A 27127-nucleotide genomic window follows, 5' to 3' on the forward strand; every position below is an offset into this window, starting at 1 on the left:
GTAATGCATAGTGCTTGTAAAAGTGGAAAGGTTTAAAAATGACAGGTTTTCGTACTTTCTGATTTTTTATACATATAGGAGAAAAATATGAACCCTAAAATGTTTGCTCTGGAGAAGTTTATATTGTCGAGAAATCGCACGTTTATTTGATTTTTGAAGGATTATATGTTAACAATCGGTTGGGTATGTGTGTGCATTGGTTGGTGTTTGTGTGTGCTTTTGTAGGTGGCTGCGTGCGTATGTATACGTGTGTTACGGCGGATTCAGTCATAGATGGTATTGTCTCCTGACTCAAACTTTACAGTGAAGGTTTTATCTATGTTGATGAATTCCTGACCCCCAAAACGTTTGAGAATACCAAAAGTAGAAGAGTGAATCTGTTGGCCCAACTGGAATGACCATAACCTATGTTTTGTCTGCATCGCATTCAATGATTAACTGAGGAATACTGATTATTACTGATTATGGCAGATCTGCTAGATTTACCATACACAATTTGCATAAATATCAAATCAATTATTTTGAATTACACTGTGCATTATTTTTAAGAATAATCAAACTTGACGATTCCTGGTCAGATAGGAACACGCTTTTTCATGTGGATACCAATTTTTATTTTTGCAGAGGTCAGACGTGCAGGTCGAAGCAATTTACCAAGTGAGCTGCTGTACTACGCAGGAACCTGTGGAGACGCGACAACCAACAAGGAAATTGCCGAAAACTTTATCATCCTCCTCAATAACTCCCAGTACAAGGATATTTGCAAAGATGCGCAAGAGTGTTCCGTTCAAAACGTAGAGGTTACATGCGGTCCAACCATTTTGTCCCTTTTGTCCGCATCCATTTTGTCTACATCCCGCAGCGAAATCCGCTCGCGGAGAAGCATCCGGAGTCAACAAAAGCACGTCGAAGACACGATCTCACGAAGAGGTGTTAAAGAAACACCCATCGCCAATATTCAGCAGCAGTTTGAATATTCCATATACTGGGAATTCGCCGTTAATGTGGACCAGGATCCTTCCCTCAGCAACTTGGAGGCCGCCCTCAACGCCGAAAATGTCACAATCCAGATGGTTGATGCCATAAGAGCGGATATCGATAACGGCACCTTCCCGCCACCATCAGTACCGGGTGTCGATCTTGAAATACAAAATGATTCTTTGGCATATGGGTATATCAAGGTTGAGTGCCCTAATGGTTACATCTCTGATAACAGCGATCTGCATTGTTGTGAGTATACAGTCAAATATAAATTGATCATATGATTTTGGTTTCTAAAAACGCGTATAAATTTCACTTGATTACATGCAAGGAGTCTATCAATTACCTTATTAATCTTACTTTTGATTTTTACCCTGGTGGAATCGTATTACAATGTAGATGGCCCATGAGTGAAGAATAGAGAAAAGGGATATCGCAAAGGATTAATAACGAGATGGCCATGACAAAACGATTGCAAATCTTTTGACTCTTATAAACCTAGGATGTGAACTCAAATAAATAATGCATTAATTATGGGTCCCTGTTACTTCATTTTGTGTATATATTATAGGCAGACAACAATGATTGTGTTATGATGACGTAAAGTTTAATATGCTTTAATATGACATATCAACAACTTTGGCCACTGTTGGACGTCTGTCGTATCGCCAATGCATAATCATTTTGCTGATCTACAACCTTTGAATCTTCTTAGTTGTACGGAAATTCGTTAAATGTGTCATAATTATGATGGGTAGTAGCGACACTGCATTCTCAGTGGTTTTTCAAACATGGAATTTCTCCACACAGCTGCATGCACCACTGGGACCTACTATAGCAACTCCACAAAGGAATGTCTTTCATGTCCGCGAGGGACTTTCCAGGATGAGCAAGCTATGATGTCCTGCAAGGCTTGTCCTGAAAATAAATGGACGGCCGACGAGGGCGCTACAAACACCACTGAGTGCAAAGGTTGGTTTTTGAATTATCATAAACGGAAACAAATGAAATGGTATTTAAATGAAAAATAAAAAGCTTCAAGGGAGCGGTGTGAACATATCATTCCGCTGTTATTGAGGCAATGGTCAATTACAGCTTTGTCAAATTTAAGATGATAATCACAGCAAATCTGATAATTTTCATTTCATTGGTCTGATTCTAGTCAAACCTAGTTCAAGATTGAAATGTCGCTGGGAGGTTATTCTAAATGATATAATCTTAAAGTTAACGTAAAAACCCAAGATCCTGCTATTTAGAATTGCAACGCCTTTGTGTTTCATAGGTGTTTCAGTTTAACTTGTAATAAATGTCTTTTATTCCTACAGATAAATGTTTGGCCGGTACATTTTCCAGCACGGGCGTTGCACCTTGTTACCGCTGTGACTTCGGATTCTATGAAAGCAAGCCATTTAGTACCAACTGTGCCATATGCCCAAATGAAACAACAACGCTCCAGAGAGGTTCCAACTCGTCTGGTCAGTGTAAAGGTAAAGTCACTTTGTTTCAATCCGACTTATAGCACTAGCAGACAAATTGGAGTTCTGACAAAGTTTTGATAAGAATTTCATATAAACATTTTTATTCAATAAATAATTTAAATATGTTACAATATTTAATAGGCCTTGTTCTTTTATTCTAATGTAATGCATACTTTTTTGTAAAGTGCCTCAGTAAGAAATTTTTCTTTTATTTCTATTACGAATAATTGTGTTCCAATGTTCAGAATGCAAATTGCATACACTACCTATTGATAGGTAGGACAAGCCTTAATGTTTGTAAAATTTCGCATCAACCAATGCATGCAATTTGAAATATGATTGTTGAGATACGATGCTATATAACATGTGAATGCAATAGGTCGCCGCTAGGTAAACGCGTCTAAATTGAATCAATTTGAAAATGGTATATTGTATTCCAGTTAGACAACATCCATAAATGTAATTAAAGGGATTAAGATTTTTTTTTTAAATACGTTTGTATAATCTGAAATTTCTAGATCGGGCACATTTTCTAAATAACATACACGGCATATTTTTTTTTAAAGATTTCTTCTAAATATCAATTCAATAACCATGAAGATGTTGAGTTCGGGAGAGACTGGCACAAATACAAAGTAAATATTAATTGTTTATCCTACAACCCCAATAAAAAAAACTGGCGAATACCTGCTCAAAATTACTGGGAGAGTGGGGGGGGGGCGGGACACAAGATGTCACATGTCATGCATGTGTGTCGACGCTACTAGCTATTATTTTTGTAATATTTCGCTGCTGATAAATTAGCAATCTTTTCAAACACAATGTTTACTATGACATTTCGGGGGGGGGGGGAGTTTCGGTTTTTGTCATTACCAGAACTCAATATTACAATCTAACGCTTCCTTTGTCAAATTCCATAGCCGCCTGTGAGCCAGGACATTATTCCGAGTCAGGTGTTGCACCCTGTGTAAGATGTCCAATTGGAAGCTACCAACCGTCCCAACAAATGACATTCTGTGTAGGCTGTCCCGGAAATACAACCACTCTTACAGAGGGCGCCACGCTGAGTGAACAGTGTCTAGGTGTGTATGACTAGAAGGTCATTACTCTCGTGGCAAACAAAAAGAAACTGAACGAAAGGGTTTTGGTTTATAGTGAGATATCACTGACGTAGACCAGAGTTTGCTCATTGATTTTGAAACCAAAAGAATCAGGGCCCTTTTTTATGAAACTTGTTTTCATTAACAATTTACAATAACTGTTATAAGCTACTGAAATCATAGCATTTAATTGGCTGAGAGAAAATTTAGCATTTGTTATTGATAACAAGTTTACTGAAACAGGGCCCAGATGTTATTAGTACTAAATCTTTGAATGGTAACTTTCGTCTTATTATTATTACTAATTACTCTTTGCCTCGGTTCCTTAAAACACGTTGGACAGCTGGAAACACCTTAAAAATACATATAACTACCAGGGCCGTTTTTACCAGTTCAGATGGGCACAAAGCCTCCCACCCAGAATTGGATGAAAGCTTAAATTCATTCCGTAACTTTATACAGTAGAAATTTGTTTGTTCTTTCGTTAGTCTGTTTCATTTTTGAAGAAATATAACATCATCCACACTCTGCAGATGAAATATGTCGAGAATCGAGAGAAAAGGTACTGAAAAGTTTCTTACCTGTGATATTTTGGAGATATGAACCCAATTAAGAAATATGATTCGGATTTATAAGCTAATCTTGACTTCCAACTAACTTTTCCAACCATCGTTCAATATCATGTATCCCCTAATCATTCTATTTCCCCAGATCCTTTCTTACTTTTATTTTTTAAACTAAATAAATTGCTACAAAATTTGAATATTTATTTAAATGACATCTGTATGGTTTCTTCTGTGAACTATGATTGGCCTTATGCATTACAAACCGGACTTTTCGACTCATCGTTTCAATCTAATACAAGCCAACATGTAAACTATAAAGTATAATATATGGTTTCTTCTAGGTATTGATGAATGCAACAGTCAACCGTGCCAGAACAACGCTACCTGTTTGGATAGACTGGAGAGTTACTCCTGTATTTGTATTCCAGGTTTTACTGGGGAAAACTGCGAAGAAAACATCGATGAATGTGGATCTAACCCTTGCCTTAATGGAGCAACTTGCGAGGACAGTATTAACTCCTATGCATGTCAGTGTGCGCCGGGATACGAAGGTAATCAAAAATTGTCGATTCAGGTGAAGCCAAGAAACAATATAAATGGAAGCACTTAGGCACTTCGCTGCCTGAAATTATAGTGTTTTAAATTGTTGTAAGAGACCGAAGCGAACGACAAAATAAAACACATAATTGTCTTACAAACGTATAAAAAAGCCGACCTAAATTAAAAATGCATATTATGGGGCTATGATCAAAACTTTCAATAATGGTAATTAAGTCAGATTTGTATTATATTTTATGTTGCACTTCCTTACTGGGCATAATATTAATCGAGTCGGATATGAAATTAATCACAGACGGTCAGACACTTGATTGGCCTCAGAATGTAATTAAATACTAAATGACACTATCTCGTCAGTTTCTTGTGGATCCAGTGAATAATTATCTAAGGTTTTTGCTGTTGCGAATGGCAATAAAACGGTTGTATTTTTTTTGTTGTTATTGCTTTTTACAGGGGATGGATGCGACCTAGACATCGATGAATGTTTGTTGGCACCGTGTCAGAACAACGGTACCTGTGTAAACTATGCTGGTTCCTATGAATGCCGATGTCCTGATGAGTTTCACGGGCACAACTGCGAGTATGAGATCAACGCCTGTTCTCCGAATCCCTGCCAGAATGGAGCGACTTGTGAAAGTGTTCCTGGCGACGTGTTAGGTTACAAGTGCATTTGCACCCCTGGTTATTCCAACACAAACTGCTCTCGCGACATCAATGAATGCAACTGTGACCCTTGTCTCAATGGAGGGTCGTGTACTGATGAAGTGGCCCGCTACACATGCGATTGTCCGAACGGATACAAAGGGGATAGATGCGAGATTGACATCGATCTGTGTGCAGATGTTGCTTGTGAAAACAACGCCACATGTATTGACTTCGGTACTTCTTGGACCTGTTTCTGTACCTCTCCTTACGCCGGCACATTCTGCGAGAAAAACAAAACTATTTGCGATGACGACCCCTGCCAGCATGGCGGCAATTGCACCAATTTAGCGGGAAATGAGTTCAGCTGCGAATGTCGTGCAGGATTTACAGGTCAAAGTTGTGAGATTGTCATAGACGCATGCTTGTCTGGTCCATGTTCCAACGATGCATCGTGCAGTACTGATCCGAATGGACACTCTCTATGTCTATGCACACCAGGTTATACAGGTAAGCCAAAGTGAATGACATCGGGTGTACATGTATTCTTAAAATTAACGGGCATCTTCGTCTTGTTATTTTACAAGCATTTATGGTAAGGTAAGTAAAGTTTGTGTCCGGTAACCAGGGATGTCATTAGAATAGGATGTACTTTGTTACACCCGTCTTCAAATTCATATCGACGAGTTTCATGTCTTGTTTGTTTGGTTTAAGACGGTTGGCTCTTGATGGGGGATAATAGGGACTTTTAGATTTGCGTGGACTGATACGTGTGACTTCCATTCGAGGCAGTGCATTAAAAGGACGTCGATCGTAGCAATCCCCATTGTCTTCGTGCGAATCTAAAAGTCCCTAATAAATGCTGTGCTGTACCCGAGTTTCACAGTAAACGGTTCAGTAACTTATTTATTGATATCAGGTTCCTTGTGTGAAAATTACAGAAACCCATATACGACAGACACACAGAGCAAACCCAAGATGGAATATTAATGATTTCAAAACTTCGAAATTACACACAGATACCATTTCAATTTTCATATCAGGGTCTTTCTGCGAAGATGATATGAACGAATGCATAGCAGAGCCTTGCGGTGCCAACGGAACATGCATCGACAAGATCGCCTCTTATGAATGCCACTGCGCAGATGGCTGGAAAGGACCAAACTGTGCAGTGAAAACGAACTTCTGTGAGGAGAACCCGTGTGACAATGGTGGCACTTGCAATAATGTGGAGGATGGCTATGTCTGTATTTGCTCTGCAGGCTACAGAGGTAATTATATAGTTTTATTCCGAGGAGTAGCTCATCTGCAGTAACTAATTAACAAAGGAAAGGCGGAATACTTTCCGGATTTCCTTATTTTGTCGTCGTGGTCCTATATTTACTTTCATACAGATAGATACATTTTAAATTCACAACTATTGATTGTTTTATGCTTGTGTTAATCATGTAGATTATGAAGCTAAAACTAAAACCGTATCATATAAGATTAGCTGCATTTACCTGACTGTCAAGAAGGTCCAGAACTTGTACAACACAGTGAACAATTGTGATTGTTTTGTCCCTGTAGATTTTGTGCCTTGGCTTGTGTTTGTTTATTTGCTGTAATTGTTTGCGCTGTGAAAATTAAAGAGAAAGTTAAAACCTTAATTGAAACTTGGCATAAGAGCGTAGAAACAATTTCGCAAAAACAAACCTGTATAAAAAATATTTTCCGAGATAATCGTCGTAGTCGTCGTCCGAAGAGTCATACTGACCCTTTGTGACCCTAATGATGATGACGTTCCAACCACTTCTATCCCGGGCATAGCGATGAACTGTGCATATGTTCATGCAATTAATCTCTTTTATTCCGATAGCCCATCAAACTTTTGGCCTACCACGTTTTCGGTGACCCTCAACATGACTTTTGACAATGATCTTCTCCAAGTTGTCACCTTCTCTGTTAGAAATGTGTCCAAAAAAATGCAACTTGTGCTGCATCTATTTTCTGGTGTAGGGTGACCTTCGCTCCAATTTGGTTCTTGAAAAAAAAAAGATTTATGAACTTTCCAGAATTTTCACAGCATCCCTCTCCAACAATAATAAAGATATGAATATTTAAAAAAGGGGAAAATCCACCAATATCTAAAGATCTTTATCGGAATATTTAAAAAACATTTTAAAATGTCCTTTTCTTTTTCTCATTTTTCTTAGGAGTTGGATGTGAGGTAGAGGTTAAGCAGTGTTCTTCTGAACCATGTTACAACGGAGGTACTTGTCAGGAAAGCCTCAATGTTCTTCATTGCCAATGTCCTCAAGGGTTTACCGGTGACTACTGCGAAGTAAACATAGACGAATGCAACTCAACGTTAGTACTTTCTTCCAAAAGTTTTACAGTCGCATACGATATAGGCCTCGTTGTGATACGCTGTGCAAAATAAAGATTTTGCTCTTAAAAATCCTACCATTTTAAAGGTTCTATTGTATTGGCATATTTTATCTTTAAAAATGCCTGTTACTCATCTCTTCTGTTATAAATCCTAATGAAAAGTAATTGAAAAGAACACTCTCTTTGGCCTACTATTTAAAGAAAAAATCCTTATAGTGAATATACATTTGATTGATAAAGACATACTGTTGTTATAATTCCTAGTTTCTATACGCAAGTTTAAATTTTTTTAACCGACATCGTTACAACAGCTATAATGTTTTTCAATTGCGTCATTTTTTGGTAGAGGCATACATAGGGTACCTTATAGTTCCTGCACCAAGCATCGTCGTCCAAGCTTCATCTAGTTTGTGATGCAATTATGTGACATGACTGTCGACTCAACAGGAAATTGTGAACAGTAGATGGCAGTTTAAGTAAATCTTAAATAGTGTCGGTAGAACCTGCTGTAGAATACCCTGCATTTCACAAGAGTTTCATTCAATGCCCTGTACAAAATAAACTTAGGATTTTTATTTCATATCGCCATCAGAGTAAATGCGTGTTTGTATATGACCTCTGTTCATATGTGGCCCTCTGTGGTAATTTGTAACTTTAATACTAATTTCAGGCCTTGTTTTAACAATGGAACATGTATTGATGAGGTGTCATTCTATCGCTGCATGTGCCTGACGGGATACACCGGCTCCCAATGTGAACAGATCATCTATCCTTGCCTCGATTCGCCATGTGACAATGGAGGAACCTGTTCACATTTAGCACCTGGCTCACACAGGTAATGTACTTTGGGCTTTGCATTAATTTGTACATACAGTTCATTTCTTGTACGAAGATAAATTTACAAATCAAAATTGTTGTTTAAAATTCATTTTAATTCGTCAGGCGTCTAATAAAACGGTATACAGATATGAATAAAAACTATTTAGCAAGGAGTCTTTACATATTATCAACGCCCCATAGACAGCTATTACATGTAGGAGAGAAGAATTATGTTATGAACTTACATTTTGTTTAATGTTCTGAAATTATAATGATAACATTGTGGGCACCGGTTTTGTAACGTTGTCCGGCAAATCTATAATGTTCAAGTCATGATGGACTTAATTATTTGTAAAATGTATCACTTTACAATATTAACATTGAATAATGGGGGGGGGGGGGGGGGGGGGGGGGGCTCAAATTAACCTTCGTATGTCATGATAGAAGCATTTTACACACATTCAACTCTCTCGATCCAGGAGGCAATTGGAAACTTCATGTGATGTGGGGGCATATTGCTTTTAATGCATTGTGTATGGATTATGGGTATACGGCATCTAACTGTATCTAGTTGGCTTAATAACTTCTAGTGCAGTTTGGAAGCTTCTTAAAACGTTATATCATAATGTGATGTACATGTATGTGCTTCAAAATCTGAATACTTTAACCGGTACTTTCTACTGTTTTTTTGTCTTTTCCGAAACTCCTTTTTAGGTGCTATTGTTCTGGAGGTTTTACCGGTGACAACTGCGAAACAAACATCAATGAATGCAGCAGCTTTCCCTGTTTCAATTATGATGAGTGTGTGGATGGACGTAATGGTTATTCGTGTGTCTGTAAGGCTGGTTTTAGTGGCATCCACTGCGAGGTTGATATTAATGAGTGTGCATCCTCACTCTGCCAGAATAATGCAATTTGTGTCGATCTTCCCGGTGACTTCTCTTGCGAATGCTTGCTTGGATACGAAGGGACATTTTGCGAGGTAATTTAGGTGTCTATACAGTTCGGCAGTACGATATTGTATGGGGTACTATATACTCGTTCCTCAATTAAAGTGTGAATATACGGCTACTTACTTTATTAGATTTAATTTAGACTTTTGTTCTCCTTCTGTGCTGTTGAGCTCGTTGATCAGCAATCTCTCACCAATGTCTTCAATCAGCAGCAGATATTTATCAAGTATGAGAACATAATATACTACAATTCTGTAAGGATCATTATGATGTTTTATGTTGTAAACAATATCTATTTCGTAACACAAATCCAAATTATTTTATGAGTCATTTCCTTATTCTTCTTCACTTTCTCTTAGACCGATATCGATGAGTGCATGCAACAGCCCTGTAAGAATGGAGCGACCTGTATGGATGAAGTAGATGCTTTTAGATGCATCTGTGCTCCAGGGTTTATCGGGACTATATGTCAGGTGGTAGAGGCCCCGCAGTGCTATCCGACGAATCCCTGTATGAACGGTGCCACGTGTTTGGGGAGAAGTGACAATGCGGAGTACACGTGCCATTGTTTGGCGGGATTTTTGGGAACCCTGTGTGAAGAGAACATTGATGAGTGCATCAGTAATCCGTGCCGAAATGAAGCAACATGCATTGATAAGGTAAGTGAGGTAGAGTCCATATAAATTAACAAAGGCCACAATATATATTACAAGTCATGCAGAGGCATATTTCTCCTCTACTAGTATTTTGAAATTGTTACCACTTTGTCTGATGGGTTATATTCACACTGCTCACTAACAGAAAACGGTAATACACTATTTAAAAAATATCCTTGTATAAAATATTCTAGATTACGCAGCTGAATGGCAGTTCACATCAAATTGACCATTCACCAAACTTAAAAATCTTTGGAAACGAATTAAATGAAATAGGATTCCCTCCATAGGCCAGAGAATTGTAACTTTCCATTAAATAGAACTAAAGTTAGAGGGAATTGCGTGTATAGTAAGCTATCAAATCTTTCATCTTGCTTCGGGGACGGGGTCTCAATTTCACAGTGGGGTTGGTTTGAACTATTTTCCTTCATTCTCTCTTTCTTTTATTTATATCAGAATTGATAATCATTTGGGTCATATATACACGTGGGTAGCCAAATCAGTAGTAATACTGCTCTTCTTTCGGGCCCTGCAATGACCATAACCCCAGCATTGCCAGGTACATATTTATTGCACCTGGGGCGATAGGTATCACATCGGCACCTTGTTCAAGGATGTGAGCACCGAGCAAGGATCAAACCATATGCTCCCATATTATCGTCATTACATAATTTATTGCAACATATTGTGATCCATTGTGTTAAATATAACAAGTCATTAGAGGATTCTCGGGAGGACTGGATAACCCACATTGGGGCCGTTTCGCTCAATATTATTAAACATCACAATTCTAAAATTCTTTCCCCAGTCCATAGTTTATTCTTTTCTCCATATGTAATGTATTACATTTCTCTGTTCATCCCTTGCTTCTAAGGTGAATGGATATGTTTGTCGCTGTCCACCAGGATACGACGGTGTCCTCTGTGATGAGAACTATGACGAATGCACACCAAACCAGTGCGAGAATAATGGTGTATGCATTGATCTTATCGATGGCTTTATTTGTGATTGTCCAGAAGGTACTTTCATATTTCTTAACCTGATCAAGCTTTAAAAAGTATATATTAATACTCATTTACTGTTGATATATGTTTTGTAACGAAGACACATAGATGGAGTTTGCGACAATAATACTATCATATATTCCTTACATTATCTACAAGAGCCAGAAGGAACTCTTTTCATTACAATTTGGCTTCTAATCAAGCTTTGCTCCGAATAGAACATAACTGTAGCCTTAGTGATTATTTTAGATGCATTACATTAAAGGAGAACTATTCCCATAGAATAATTGTAGTTTTTGTCTCACCTGCGTATCAAAAAGCGAGACATAGGCACCGCTTTTCCGATGACGGCAACAGCGGCGGCGGAAGCGGCGTCAACATCAAAAAATTAACCAAGGTTAAGTTTTTGAATTTTTAATACAATTATGAAAATATAAGTTCTTATTCAATGAAACTTGAATTAAAGGGATGTCAAGTATTTCCAATCATGTGAGGAGAATTTCAGGTCACAAATTCATGGTCAAAGGTCATTTTAGGTTAATAAACTTACACTATAACTTAAGTCATTCTTTGGGGTTAGTTCTCCCGTAAGTTCAAACTAAATTTAAAACAAAGAGTTTCAACTTTCGGGCTGCAATTTTTGTGATTAAAGCAAATAAATCAATCCGTAGTATCCTTCTATAAGCTTGAAGAGGCTGTAAAGTGTATGGATTCTACACCATGTATAGCTTATTTCTTTCTTTTTTCTTGTAGGCCGCATATTTGTATTATTTTACAACTTGTGACTGAGCCACTGCTCAATTCGAAGTTATGTCTTCAGTGGCGGATCCAAAATTATCGTACATTGGGCAACTATGTGATAAATTTACTACACAAATAAATTAAGTAGTCGATCTCTACCATTGTTTATAAACTGTTAGCCCCTCACCCCGTCATCTAAGTTTTACCTATTGATATTGATTTTCAAAAATGATTTACATGGGCAATACAAGCTTTAACATGGGCAACACAATTATGTCTCCTCACTTTTCTGCACACTCCTATTTTTTCGGGAAATATTGGCCTACAGACAAGTTTCATTTCGTTTAACTGAAATAAAGAACCATGATATGTATTAAATCTCTCAATATACAAACATTCCAGGGTTCGATGGAACTTTGTGTCAGGTCAACATCAATGAATGCGAGTCTACACCATGCGCACATGGAGGAACGTGTACAGATCATGAAGGATTCTTTACATGTGAATGTCTACTTGGCTACAGGTAATTCTTCAGAGGAACTTGACACTGTCTTACTCTCCGCCATTTCTTGTAAATGGGACATCATCAATATCATGAAATACCTGTAATAAATTATTTCATCATGTCAATTACTTGTTACACGCGTAATTATCTTAACTAAATACTAGTTATATCACAGACTACTGTCTATCTGGGAAAAAATCTATTCAACCTGCGCTGGGAATCGAACCACAAAAGGATTTCGAAAGTGAAGTATACTTGAAAATGAAATGACAATTTTTTTTTTTGGTTAAATGCTGTTGGGAAAAGTATGTATTAATCATTTAAGCTGCGAATTATAATAATAATAATAATAATAATAGTCTAATAGTCCACTCCAAATTTTATTAAACCGAAACGGAAATTCTTTTTGCCCAATTGATCGTGAGCCCGGCAGCCACTGAGCAGCGCCAGATCGACGTTGCTCTATCCCTTAATGTTGAACGCCAAACAAGGTAGCAACAACTCCCATCTTTTAACGTCTTTTGGTATGACGCGGCCGGGGTTCGGACCCACGACCTCCCGGTTGTGAGGCGGACGCTCTACTGACTGAGCCAACACTCCGGTATTTTGAGTGATTAATCGAAATTTACAACTTATCTATAAGGAAAAAACAAACAACTCAACCTGCGTTTGGAATTGAACCACAAAATGATTTCGAAAATGAGATATACTTGAAACTAAAATTAAAATTGTTGGTTATATGCTGTTATAGTAAAAAATATTCTTCGCAGAAAGACCCTGGTATAAACATTGAAAGGGTATGCAAGTAATTTCCAAGTCTTTATATTATTGAATAATTAATCGCAAATTTACAATTTGTCTTACAGCGGAGATATGTGTGAAATCAACATAAACGATTGTGCCGGAGATCCCTGTTACAATGGGGCTTATTGCCTGGATGGACTGAACAGCTTCACATGTACGTGTGCACCAGGATTTACTGGGGAGCTTTGTGAGAATGGTAAATATCGTGAATCATTGTTTTCAAACTGTTTTTTGACATTCTTCTATTGCGCATGTCCAATAGATTTTGTATATGTATGACATGTCAGATTTTGTAGTATTTCATGGTATTCCATCATGGAATTTTGTTAATTTTATGGAATGGCAATGCAGGACAGGAAAGTGGTCTACACCTCAACCATGTCAATGTGCCATACGACATTTGATGTTGGTCATCAACGGAAAAACAGATATTTATTGTAAAAGATAATCAAAGAATGTAAAAAAATATTAAACATGGATCGTTTTTTTAACAATTTGTACTGTTACCAGTGACATCGCTGCATAAACCGGTAAAAGTAACGCCAATTAATTTCTTTCCTGATTCTCTTCTCTTTTTCGAAACAGTTCTTCCGTCAAATTATGATTTCATCTTTGTTCAAAGTCGTCCTCTTCTTGTGCGTAGTGATATATTTTCCAGTGTACAACCACAACTGCTTACATTGTCCCTATGGTTACGGACAAGCTCCACGCCAGCATCTTTCAGCCTTTTTCATCTGGAGACAGCTTCAGCTATTCTGTTGATGGCGATTGAAAACCCTTGCTCAATAAGGGTAGAAACGGACAGGTATCTGCGGCCCATACTAAGAATTTTCTTTTAAAAATCCTATCCGATACGTACCATTCCTACTCAAAACCTTTCCTTGACCTAAACCTCCTACCAGATATCCCCAAATCGGGCACAATTGACTCTCCACCTGCTACTTACGGATTTTCTGACATAGGGATAGGGATAGTAATTTTCTGAGGAAGTGTATTTACCAGGGGACTTGTCCTGGTTATAATTTCCCTTTTTTGTGGGGGGGGGGGGGGGGGGGTTGGAGGGGTTGGAGGGGAGAATGCTTGGAGCAGGCTAGTTGTTACTGAATGAGTGAAATATTTCTGTAAAAATGTATCGTCTTTATTTGACTTGGTCATTGTGCGAAATGAACACCTTTCCCGATATTTATGGGATTCATGATGTGACGTATTATTCTTAAGCAACTTTGATACTTGAGAGTTATACAGAGTCTGTATTCCTTGGGGATTAAAAACTCTTGAAGTGAGTCCTAAATAATCGACATAATCAACATTTTCTTCTTTCATGAATTTTAAGTGATGTACCCGAGCAAATTTAATTGCTTAATCGTTCTGTAAAAATACCAGTGGATGAACTTATTACCTACCTATTATTTCAACAATAAGTATGATGTACGTACTTAACTGTATTTCTTGTTTACCTCGCTTGTGATACACTGCATAAAATGTCCTCCCTTAATTTGTGCCTTGTTTGCCCCATACAGCCTACTCATTGATACACATTCAAACCTCTGCGACAATGTGTGGCATCACATATTCTTTACATGGGACTTGGAGGCCACTGGAAATTGGGAGTTGCGAGTTAATGCTAGTCTTCTAGGAAGTGGAAGTCATGTACCTTCTATAACGCCTGAAGATATATTATCAGTCGGGGCATCGCAAATGGAAACTCAGGGTATGAGGACATTACGACTCTTCCAAACTTCTTGATTTTACTGAGATGATTATATATACGCAAAATTAATAATATTACTTATTATCACTATTATATTACTTTTATGGAAACTGTTGGGATTTTAAGGATTTTTTGAGGCATTACATAAGGCCAAGGTGTGTTATTGTTTAATTATAAAGCGTTACATATACATGTACTTATATGTATTGAGGCTTCCTTTTATATGCTTTTGGACCTTTTGTAATTTCGACTGATTTTTCCATACCTCACTCTTTTTGGTCATCTTCTTCTTTTACTACTACTTCTTCTTTCCCTTTTTCTTCTCATTTTTCATCCTCCTCTTTTTCTTCTGGTTACTTTTCTTTTCTTCTTCTTTTTCTTTATCCTCTTTTTTTATCTCCAGAAGTGGTGTTCGTAAGTAGCTACAATCTTTGGAGTACAGAAGTGAGTGATGACATCAGATCTGAACTGGCCACAAATTGCATAAGTGGATATTTTGGTGACCTCATATCCTGGACTGAATTCGTAGTGGAAGTCACTGAGTCCAATGAACTTTTATTGACATCCCCGTCGGTTTGTGACTGTAAGTAAAATAACAACAGTAATGGTAGTTCAAACGCAGAGAGAGAATGAAATGATACCACTAATAATAATAACAAGAACAACAAAATGATAATAACGGTTCTAATAATAAGATAAACATAATCATTCTAATGACAATAACAGCAACAATTCTATTTATAATACTAGCTGAATTTACGGTACAAGTTCCCATTTCCTGAAGAAACAAATAGTTATGGCTCAAGGTATGGGCACACAGAAGATTTGTTTCTGTTGGAGACCGGAGGAAAATTCAATGAATTATTGAACATTTATTGCATTTTATTTTTTATTTTTTTATTTGTGGGAACTGCCCCTACCCTAGCCCCCGCTGCGTACAGTCATGGTTCAGTGGCAAAGCAATGGCCTCGTAACTGTGAGGTCCAATGATCAAAACCTTGTCGATGTGCCATATTCGTGCCCTTTTGTGGTGCATTAATCCTCATTACTGTCATTTATGACTGAAGGGCGTAGGACCCCTAGTTAATAAGCATAATAGTATTCACATGCTTTAGCAGTCCTGCAAAACAAACACTGGCAATTTATTATTCAATAAAATCTGAGAATGTATACTATTATCTAGATCTATTAGGAATAAATCATTGTCAAAATAAATCCATAAATTGGGGTAAAAAAAAATTCCAATCATATGAGCGACAGTGTATTTTTATTATGACAGATTATATGCCTAACTAGCAGTTTATAGGGTTACAATTTCAGTAAGTTTTCTTTTATATTGGATCTATTAAACTTTACCCATTTTTGGTACTAAAATACCAACGAACCTATTGATTATAGGTGAAACAGTCAAATGAAAAAGATCACATGAAAAATACATAGATAAAAAATCTTGCTTTGGTGCTAGTCATCATTATTCTTTCTTCTTCTTCTTTTTCTTTTTCTTTTTCTTTTTCTTCCTCCTTTTTATGGACCTTTTTCCTCCTTTTGCAACGCAACTTATTTATCAAGAATTTTATCATCATGCACCTCCTACTAAAAATATAATAAAGCTATTTATGACCATGCATGCCTGTCTTGATATTAATCTCATGCTCTACAACATATACATTAACTTTAAAATACCTATCAGTATAAAGTTATCAATATGATGTATTCTAATTTTGCAGCCTTTGATGAATGTGTCAGCAACCCATGTAAATACGAGGGCACGTGCACCAATCTGCCGAATGAATTCACCTGTGCGTGCAGGGATGGCTTCACCGGCCCGACCTGTGAGGGGTTCGTTGATATCTGCCAGGAGAACTACTGCCAACATGGCGGGACCTGCTCAACCATCGAAGGACAATTAGTTTGTGCCTGTGAAGTAGGACTCTCCGGAGATCATTGCGAGTTCGAAATAAGTAAGAGTCGAAAAAAAAAATCAAATGAAATAGCACTTAAATTATCATATCGTGGCACATTTCCTTTGCGTTTCCAGCTTATAGGTATATGTCAATGTTTGACATTTAATACTAGACTTTTGTGTGGATGACCGTAGGCTAAGAAACAGTCATCCAATTTGGGCTATAAAATAAATCACGTTAAATTTGAATGCGTTATTGCTTTATCTCAAAATGAAATAAAACCATCTATCAAAGTTTGAAGGGCAAATGACCAAATATAAGTAGGGGAAATTAATATTAACTTTCAATAACATTGTATATCATTTACGATATCATCATATCATTATTATGAATAACTATGAAATAATAGATGTACATGTTTTTGGAAATAATGAATTCGAGCTTAAAGCGAATTCCCTACCATTGTCATCGCCTATATATATATATAATCTTGCTTTTCTTCACCGTGTGTGATATTTACAACATTTATTTTGAAGAGCATCAAGTACTTGAACTCTTTTTGTCAAGTGTGTCTTCTGTGAGCAGAATAGTACGAAATAGTACAGGGCGTCGGCTTTCTGCAAAAAAAAACATTTCAACCATTCAACGCAAAAAAGGTGACCGAGGGAATCATCATTGGCAACTGCGGTGAAACATGTGCATAAATGTGCTGTGAATCATAAGAGCGACTGTCACTATGAATATGACGGACAAAGAAAGAGGACAAAATATACAGTTCCTCAGGTAGACAAAGGAACATCCCTTCACTGCTATTATGTAAAAATGCGTAGAACAGGCGAATCACCTGTTCTACACATTTTTACATAATAGCAGTGAAGGATGTTCCTTTGTCTACCTGAGGGAATGTTTATTTTGTTCTCTTTCTTTGTCCGTCATGTTCATAGTAAGTATCAATAATTGCTTTCCTTTAATTTCTTAATATCGTCATAGTTGATGGAGGTTGGAATGGATGGAGTCCTTGGTCAGAGTGTCCTGTCACGTGCGGAGAGGGAGTCCATTCTAGGACTCGGAACTGTGACAACCCGGAACCACAAAATGGCGGCCAACCTTGCGAGGGAGAGGGGGAGCAGGAGGAGCCGTGTAACACGGAGGAATGCCCAGGTATGTGATCGAATTTTAATTTGATTTGCTTCTGAATTCAATACGTATACCAGACGTTTAACAAGTAAGCTTTATTTTGAAAGTAACACAGAATAATGTTAAGTTTATGTTATTACAGGCAAATAAAAATAATATAGTCTAAAAATGTCATTCTTATAATTTGTAATTATACCTTGCTTAGTGTTATACTTATAATACTTGGACTTAAAAGTTTTAAGTAGGGAATTTACACAATATTGTGGCTTTCCAAGTTTCCAACACTTGACTACTTTAAAGAAATTAATATGTTTTACCGGATCTAGGACTCCTACCCCCTGGACATCCGGCCCCGGAAACCCCCCCCCCCTAGTTAACTAACCCCTAGGACAACTACCCCCTAGGAAAACTACCTCCTAGGGCAATCACCCTCTAGGACGACTCCCCCCTGGACAACTATCCAAGGGGGTAGTTGTCTGGGGTAGTTGTCCTGGTGGGTAGTCGTCCTAGGGGGTAGTTGTCCTAGGGGGTAGTTGACTGGGGTGGTAATTCGGGGGTTGGATGTCCAGGGGTAGGTGTCCGGATACGACATTTTACATGTAATAGAAGTATTCATTAAATTCCACCTTTTTTTCCCCTGTGCTATAAGGTTGTATTGATCTGAAGCGCCCTTTAGAAGGATATTTGTACTGCAATGAAACCCCGACGCTCATCAATTGCACAGTGAAATGCCCAACTGGATACGAGCCCGAGAATTCCATGTTTGAGCGCGACGAGTACTCCTGCGGAGAGGACACGAACTACCGATGGAACCACCAGACGCCTGCGAATCCATATGCAAGACTGCCCAGTTGTGTTGGTAGGTTGAATAAACTTTGGCCGGAATTCACGAAAGTGGTTTATCTACTAGAGATGTGCCGCTCTTATGGGTCACTTTTCACAAAAGAGGGCCTAAATATGGGTCCCATTTTTAACAAAAATACCATTAAAAATGGGTCCGTTTTTTTAATTTGTTCGGGTGTTTGCAATGCCATGTCATGCAAACATCCCCAAACCACGCGAAAATTTTAGAAAATGGGCCTTATTTCAAGAAAGGTACCCCTAATGACCCTTTAAACTGGGTAGGGGTTTCGAGGCTTGAGCGGCACACCCCCATCCAAACTAAATCTGAGTACACCCCCCCCCCCCCCTCCCAGGTGCGGATCCGGCTGGCTAAGTCGCCGCTAAATATTCCCTCAAAAATTGGACCAACAAAAAAGTGCTCTCACCTCCCCCCCCCCCCCCCCGCTTGTTCATCGGCTGGCTGAGTCGCTGCTGAATATTTCATCCAAAATTGGACCCCCCCCCCCACCCCCTCCGCTTATTCACCGGCTGGCTGAGTCGCCGCTAAATATTTCCTCCAAAATTGGACCCCCCCCCCCCGCTTATTTTCCGTCTGGCTATTAAAGTCGCCGCTAAATATTTTCTCACGGATTGGGGCTCCCCCTCTTCCCGCTGGCTGGATCCGCCCCTGGTACCCCCCCCCCCCCCCCCCCCTGGAGTAAAAAGTTTTGTCGGGAAGACCTGTAGACATTTAGGTTTTTAGGTTGATTTCAAAGTTTCTAGCTACACATAAATTCTTTTTTTTTTCGATGACTGGTATACCCGCCCCCCCCCCCTCCACTCAGAGGTCGGAATGACCGCATGCGTGTTGCCAAAATGTCCGGTAAAGGGGTACTTTTCGTGCGACAAAGTCCGGCCCGAGAATTGTAAAAAAAAGGGGTGTATTTGACTTTTCACCCGGAGATTTCTTTAAAAAGGGGGTGTTTTTCTTTTTTTCTCTCATCTCTTTGGACTTCTGAGAAATTATTCCGAATTTAGGGGGGTACATTGAGCATTTTTCCTGATTTAGGGGGGTCTCCAAGGCAGGAAAAGCACGCGAAAAGCCCGCGAAAGGGGGGTTCGGAAATGTTGGCAGTCCTCAGATAGGGGGTGCTTTCAAAAAAAGGGTACGAGCATATGCGTACCCTAAATAACACTGAGTGGGGGGGGGGGGGGGGGCGGGCTGGTATACTTTAAGTTCAGCGGGAGTTTTATACCATTGTTTAGACCGTAGGTCATGATATAAACCGCTGTTGCGATTCCGACTCAAAGAAAACACTATCTTTAAATTTTCGTTAAAAGATGGAGAAAACTGCCACACCTTAGTTTAGTTAGATAGTAAATTAATTAGTTGATTTTGAAATAAAAATATAGGAGTTTGAAAAGATCAATTACTTTATTCGGATGATAAAAGGAGCAATATTCTCGTCTTTTTTCGAAGAGAAGCTTGGTGTTTAACAAAATTTACCGACAAGTCAGCTGAAAAGATTTTAAGAAGAAAAAGTCGATGGGTTTCTCAGACTTTCAAAGCTGCTGACGAGTGTAAAACCTAATCACCATGTTCATGATATTCTCATATATGACGACAGATGTTTCTTTTCCAACGATTTTTTTATCCCATCGATTTACTGACAGCCCATACAAATACCATTACTTGGTTGAAACTTCAAGATAATTTTCCATAAAATAACACAGAGTTGCAGAAAGCTACGGAAGCGAATGGTTTCTCTAGCGTGGACTACCCCGCAGCTCTTTGCGAATCTTCGGCAGAAAAGAAAACTATTGAAGATGGGTTTAGAAATCAACTTCTTGGACATGAGGAGGAATTTGAGTGTTTGAGTCTTGGGACCTGTCAGATTGAAAGTGTAAAAGTAAGGAAAGGCGTTCTTTTCACAATGTTTACACTTTTTTCTTCTCATTTATGCACACCTGCATAGTTCTTCTAAAGAATTTCTCCTGAGTACGGTTTTGTGATTACTATTTGCATTAATTTTCCAGTATTATAATGCCATGACAATATCATTTCATCATGGCATTTAATTTGCACAATCATGTTAGTTGTGTATTTATAGTTCGTAATGTAGAAAACTCATCGGATTTCTTTGGAGTTTACCCTACTGAGCATATGTACTCTGTTGTGCTAAATGATTTACACCTTTGGCAATAATTAACAATTACAACTGCAGCTCAATTTTTAGCAAGTAAATTACCTTTTCCATTGGTTTTTTCTGTCACTCTCTCTTTACCTCTCTATAGAAAGTTCCATATACCATTCTATTTTGGAAAACAAATTTTCCAAAACGATATTTTCATCACTTTGAAAGTATTCCAGTGTATTAGCAAAAATTTAAATTATGCCTAATTATACTTTTTCGGATCAATTGTTTCCTTTCTATTGACCTATCGTATATAATTATGACCCACAGTTGAATACGTCCAGTGAATATCAAAAACAAACCTTTAATCAAACCAAGGGGTTGCCGGTAACTCTTTGATCAAACGTTTGCTTTTGGAATGTCTCTCTACAACCTTCCCCAAAATAATGACAGGTCTAATAGCGTGTAAACCCAAGTGTATCATGACACTTTAACTTTAGCAAATACGGTGGGGATCAAAGTGCTATTTTTCTTTATACCCCCAACCTCTAGGTAGTGAAATGTGAGTCCGTCGCTGTCAGCGAACGGGCGAGGAGGGCGGCAGACATGCTTGACACTGGGGCTACTGTCATGGTTACCACGCTACAGAATCTAACACGTGAGCAAAATAAATGTGTATTTGTTGATTTAATTTGTTTGTATATACATTATTTAAATGCCAGTCCTGTCACAATAAATGTCAGTTCAAAAGCGCTCGAAATTAAGCCATGAGCCGTACAAGTTCATGTCCTTGTTATCCCGGTTATAGAATGAGGCAAAATGAATTAATTTGGTGAAAGATTTCGTAATAACAAAAATATGATATCGACTTCTCCTTTGTTGGAAATAACGGTAATTCTACAATTATACAGAATTTGTCATGAAATGGAAACGTCATTGTCCTGCGTGAAGGCATGGTACGTGTAATTTATTCGTTAAATGCTCACGGTATCATAATTTATTTTATTTTTATACAGGCGTATATTAATACTGTACATACGCCATTAAAGCACTCCTATACCCAACATTCAATATGGTATATTCCTAACATTCAATACACTCTTGACAATTTTTAAAATGTAATTTAATCATATTGATCTAGCGTGAGAGATTGGTTCGTGCCACACGCTATAGCAGCAACTGCAGCAAATACCAATTTCCTTCAATAACCCAATTCATAATTTCAATTCTTAGCTAATCACCTTTCTTAACCCTAACCCCAACCCAAACCAAAAGCCAAACTGTAACCCTGGCCGTAGCCCAAGACGAAATAAAGCCCGGAGTCATCGTCACGGGAGCAACGATCGGTCACCGGCAGACTCTGCGCATTAATTTGTATCAGATATTCCTGAAAACAAATGTAATCAAACTTTAAATTCAGGTTTCCTCTTTTTTAATTTCACAGACGGGGATGATCCCGAATCGCAGCCTTTGGGTTCCTTCCTGGAAACCTTTAACAGGCTGGTCCAGCAGGATTATTTGGTCCTAACCGTTGATGATCAGGTCCTAGAACCAAACAAGAGTTCTGTCTATCTGGACGCTAATCAGAAGTGTCTACCAGGGTCGTTTAGTGCAATTCAGTTTGGATATTGTGGTAATTAATATTATTTCGTTCATTGTCCTGCTCATTGGGAGGGAGGAATCGTATGCGAGCAGTATTTAAAGGTAAAGACCAGTTATGGTCATGCGATTGCATTGTGAAAGAAACATTGTGGAATCGATCAGAAAGGGTTGATCATCTAGCATCTAGCATCTGCAAGGTTCTGGAATCATCAAAATGATAAGAAATTTGGTCCATTCTTCGTAAAGTTACAAGCACTATACATAGAAAGATGTATATGGGACTACCCTATATCTCTCACAGACCATGAGAGAAACAAATTTACCAAATATATGAATTAGTAGGCGGTTTCCCGGCAAATTTTTTATCATCATGTATTAGTCAAAACATATTCTTTCACATGATTGGTAATGAGAGCTTCCATTTCATTTTTTGAAATTGGGACGTTTCCAATACTGGTCTTTACCTTTAAGTCTTAAAACTGCAAGATTGTTTTGGTCATGCTAACTTCAGTTAGAATAATATCTTCTTCTTTTTGGCCATTATCTTTGTATTTTCCCTACATCTTCATAGGTGAGGGAGATTTAGAAATGTGTCTAGTACAGGGGGTTATCTAATGTCCCTCTTCCCTCTTTCAGATTATATCGTTCTTCAAACGATTAAAATTCCTACGGGTTCAAATCGGTCACTTGCTCCAAATACGCTTGCTCCTTCGCCAATGTTGAATTCTTCAGAACCCAACAATACTACCCCTTATCCTAAACCTAACCTTACACCCTAAATGCAATCCTCACCCCTACAGCCATATTCCTTCGACAAAAGAAAGCCCAGAGCAACTCTCGCAAGAGCAAAATATGCCTGGTCACCTCTGTGTATACTTTGCCAATTATAATTACGTTCCTGTATCTTTTGTTCCACGTCCCTATGTTCTCATAGCAGGACTATTGATTATAGGGTTTTAGAATCAGATGTGAATGACGTTTTAGATGTTTTGATCAGATTTCAATGGGGGGAGGCATGCAACCGTCTGCCCCTTATACAAAAATGTGCAACGAACTGAATTAAACTTACTTGAATTGAATTGAAATGGTGTTTATGAAAAAAGACACATCGCAGCTCAAGAGCTGAATAACATGAAATCTACATATATCTTACATAGAAATACGGATTAAAGTACATTTTGATAAACAATGTGACATACGGGTACATGTACATATATATTAAAAAAAAAATTATGTCCAACATAATTTTATGAAACAAAATTTGCAAAGTGATTAACAAAAATACGGGAGAAAATAGGAGGGTTGTACGGCTCATGTCGTGAACTGATGATGGGTATTCGAACGTTGACATTAAAACTAAAAATCAAAGTGCACCCTGAAATGATGTTTCAATATCACAAAATAGAAGTTCATACTTTCCCCTAATTGTTATATCATTTTATAAATAATGCGATCATGATGATTTAATAGTTCATTCATGTGACTTTCACACCTTTGGTTGAGGGTTGGAATCCGGGCCCGGCACTAACTTCGTTTGGCAAGACATTATTCCATATTTGCCACTCTCTTCCCAGGTGTAAATGAGTAGTTTCAACTATTAAGTGGGGCAATAATAATTGCGTTACCTTCAGGAGGAACAGCGTTGATTTTGGTAAGGCTTCCATGGGTAAACACATTTTTTAAAATTTATTATTCTTTAAAAGTTCCCTGTGGACCGGGAACATATTACTCCATTCTACCAGACGACGTTGAGTACGATTGCAACCCATGTCCGCTAAACACATATCAAGAAGACTCTGGACAGACCGAATGCATCCCTTGCCCGAATGATACCGTGACAGCGGAGCCCTTCTCATCCAATATCTCAGATTGCTTTGGTGAGCTGTCCTACCAAATTTATACCATATCTGCTCAGTAACGCTAAAGCTGATTTTTGTGAAGACGTGATCTCTTAAAATGCTTAATTTAGGAGTTAGACTATACCCAAAATCTTGATAAAATATAATTGGTTTGAAATAATTATTCATATCCAGGGATGCTGTAAAGTTTTATCAGCGGGTTAGTGTGACTATCTGATATAATGGAAAAAAAGAGGTCTACGAGAGATATATCTTTACCACACTTTCTCCTTTTTATATATTCACTCTCTCCTCCCCCTTTCGCTCTCTCTCTCTCTCTCTCTCTCTCTCTCTCTCTCACTCACTCCCTTCCTTTATCTCTCCCCCTCACTTTCTTTCTATATCACTCTCTCCCTCACTTTCAATCTTTATCTCTATCTCCCTCACTTTCAATCTTTATCTCTATCTTCCTCACTTTCTTTCTCTGTTTCTCTCCCCCTCACTTTCTTTCTATATCACTCTCTCCCTCACTTTCAATCTTTATCTCTATCTCCCTCACTTTCAATCTTTATCTCTATCTTCCTCACTTTCTTTCTCTGTTTCTCTCCCCCTCACATTCTCTCTCTATCTCTCTCCCTCACTTTCTTTCTCTACCACTCTCCCTCTCTATACACTATCTGCCTTCTCTTATATCTTACATTCAATAAGGGGCTACCCATACCCTATCTGCTCGTGGCAATTCCATAATTCTATCAAACCATATTATGTTCATGAAAATGTATGATGAAAAAATAAAAAAAGATGCAGAAACCAATAAATCAAATCAAATCAAATCAAATAAGTATTTAGAATAAGTATCCTACTTTTCGGCACGTTATTACATTTTATTTACAGATTATGATTGAATAATAAAGCTGCTGGAATATTTCCTCTCTTGAAACACCAGTAAAGCATTTGGGACTATAATTAATCTCCTCTCTTCACTTAATCAGACATTTTCTGTTTCCGTTGTACGTGTTTTTATTTATAAATAGTTCCAGAAGCTATTCCACCAGTTACACCAGTTACACCAGAACCAGGTTTAGAGGAGAGAACTAAGATCATAATCTCTGTGACAAGTTTCATAGCAGGACTTCTGGTGTTTGCAGTTGCTATAGTATGGTACTCCATGTGGCACAGGTGAGATGAGTGTGCGTGTGTGTGTGTGTGTGTGTGTGTGTGCGCGCGTGCGTGTGTGTGTTTACTCAAAGATCGTGGACTTTATAACATTTAAACAGAGAGAAATTTAGCAAATCTCGATTTTTAGTTTGCAATTTTCAAAATTTTAAAGTAACATGTCAGCACAAAATTAATGAAATACGTTTGTTTTTATGCTACTTTCAAAGCTCCTATGTTCGTTAAATAGCCTATATACAGTTAACAATTATTAGATAATTCATACCCCTTGTAAATTTGATGTGTTTTGTGTTTTTCACAACTCATGAATGAGAGGTCGATTTAGGGCCTGTGTTGAATCCTTTGAGATGTCATATTGACAAATTCGAATTCTCAAGAAATTTTAATTGGGCCAAATCAAGTTTTTCACATACTTCAACAATTACAAATCTTGTTAAGGGTATATATGACTAAATTATTTGTAACTATATATTTGATATTTCACGTTCTCATTACATGACTGAAAAGTAACAGTAAACAAGGAGGAAAGGGGGAGGGGAATAAATGTAGACAGGGGAGAGAGAGAGAGGAGTAGAAGATTAAGTGACAGGTAGAGAAATTAGAACGTGAGAAAGGACAGTAAAATGGAGAGATGGTAGTGGTTATAGGTGAGAATATGAGGATTGTTCTCTATTCATATTAGTGAAAATGTTTCGGCAAAGCGACTTGTCAAATCAGTATGCAGGTCTCGTAATAGAAATGATAGTCTCATGCAAATGTGAAAAGCAGAATCATTTGTATTGCCATCATCTGGCTTCCAAAAAGAAAATCGTCGCTCTTGCATCAAGCACCGCTTGAATAATTTTTCTGTATGATCAGTAAAATCAATAAACATTCTCTTAACTCTTTTTAATTTTTTTCTTCAGACGAAGGACCAAGAATGTTCGCATCTCAACAGACGAAGCTAACTCTCTAGCTCATGATTCTGATGCTGTACAACTGGTTGAACTGCGTGGAGAGGCTTCTGAAAACCCTACTCCTAAATGAAGAAATTGAAAAAGGAAAATGAAAATGGTGGCCTTTTGCCCTCTCTGTTCTTTGATCCAAGGCATACTCCATGAGGAAGATGAGTTACGTAGTTCCTGTTAATACTCAGATCAGGAGGAATACATGCCTTCTCTGTTGAATTTCATAGTTCTGAATTAATTTTTCGAAATCCCCGCATTCATTTTAAACAAATCAAAGCTATAGTACCCTTAGAAATCTTCAAAACTTAACTATGTTACCTTTAAATTAGCGCTGTACATTGAATTACCGGTAGGAGAATATTTTCATTACGGATACTATATTTTCTAAACATTCACTTTGCAAATCATCATTTAAGAAATTCTTCCATATAAGAAGTCGATATACTTTTTTTTAAAAATTAGAATCTGCGATCTTTGCAGTACTCCACCGTGACAAGTGTGTTAGATTAATGAGTTCATTATATATCTGTTTGTAGAGACATTGCGTCTGTCCTTCACTAATTCATGAAAGTGTGGGGTTTGAAGAGGAGAAATTTTTTTAAGGACTATTAAAAAGAATACGCAGATTATCTGACCTTTAATCAGCGCTGGACGTTGGATTACCGGTAGGATTTTTTT

The 27127-nt window shown here is 37.9% G+C and overlaps 2 protein-coding genes across 2 annotated transcripts; both read left to right on the forward strand.

Moving 5' to 3' along the window:
* The first annotated feature begins 4099 nt into the window (after positions 1 to 4099).
* LOC105439643 (fibropellin-1-like) lies at positions 4100 to 7237 on the forward strand. Its single transcript, XM_030990930.1, has 6 exons — positions 4100 to 4121; positions 4554 to 4676; positions 5137 to 5835; positions 6369 to 6596; positions 6778 to 6863; positions 7184 to 7237. Exons 1-6 carry the CDS (start codon positions 4100 to 4102, stop codon positions 7235 to 7237), a joined length of 1212 nt encoding a protein of 403 aa, XP_030846790.1.
* A 7462-nt stretch (positions 7238 to 14699) lies between these two features.
* Positions 14700 to 27127, forward strand: LOC105439634 (signal peptide, CUB and EGF-like domain-containing protein 1). The gene is made up of 11 exons (XM_030990298.1): positions 14700 to 14888; positions 15292 to 15471; positions 16616 to 16849; positions 17783 to 17953; positions 18579 to 18788; positions 20486 to 20661; positions 21439 to 21544; positions 22331 to 22519; positions 24192 to 24365; positions 25361 to 25505; positions 26408 to 27127. Exons 1-11 carry the CDS (start codon positions 14876 to 14878, stop codon positions 26526 to 26528), a joined length of 1719 nt encoding a protein of 572 aa, XP_030846158.1. The 5' UTR covers positions 14700 to 14875; the 3' UTR covers positions 26529 to 27127.

The sequence above is a fragment of the Strongylocentrotus purpuratus genome, unplaced genomic scaffold, assembly GCF_000002235.5.
Source record: "Strongylocentrotus purpuratus isolate Spur 01 unplaced genomic scaffold, Spur_5.0 spur5_scaffold_19, whole genome shotgun sequence".
Taxonomy (NCBI): Eukaryota; Metazoa; Echinodermata; class Echinoidea; order Camarodonta; family Strongylocentrotidae; genus Strongylocentrotus; species Strongylocentrotus purpuratus.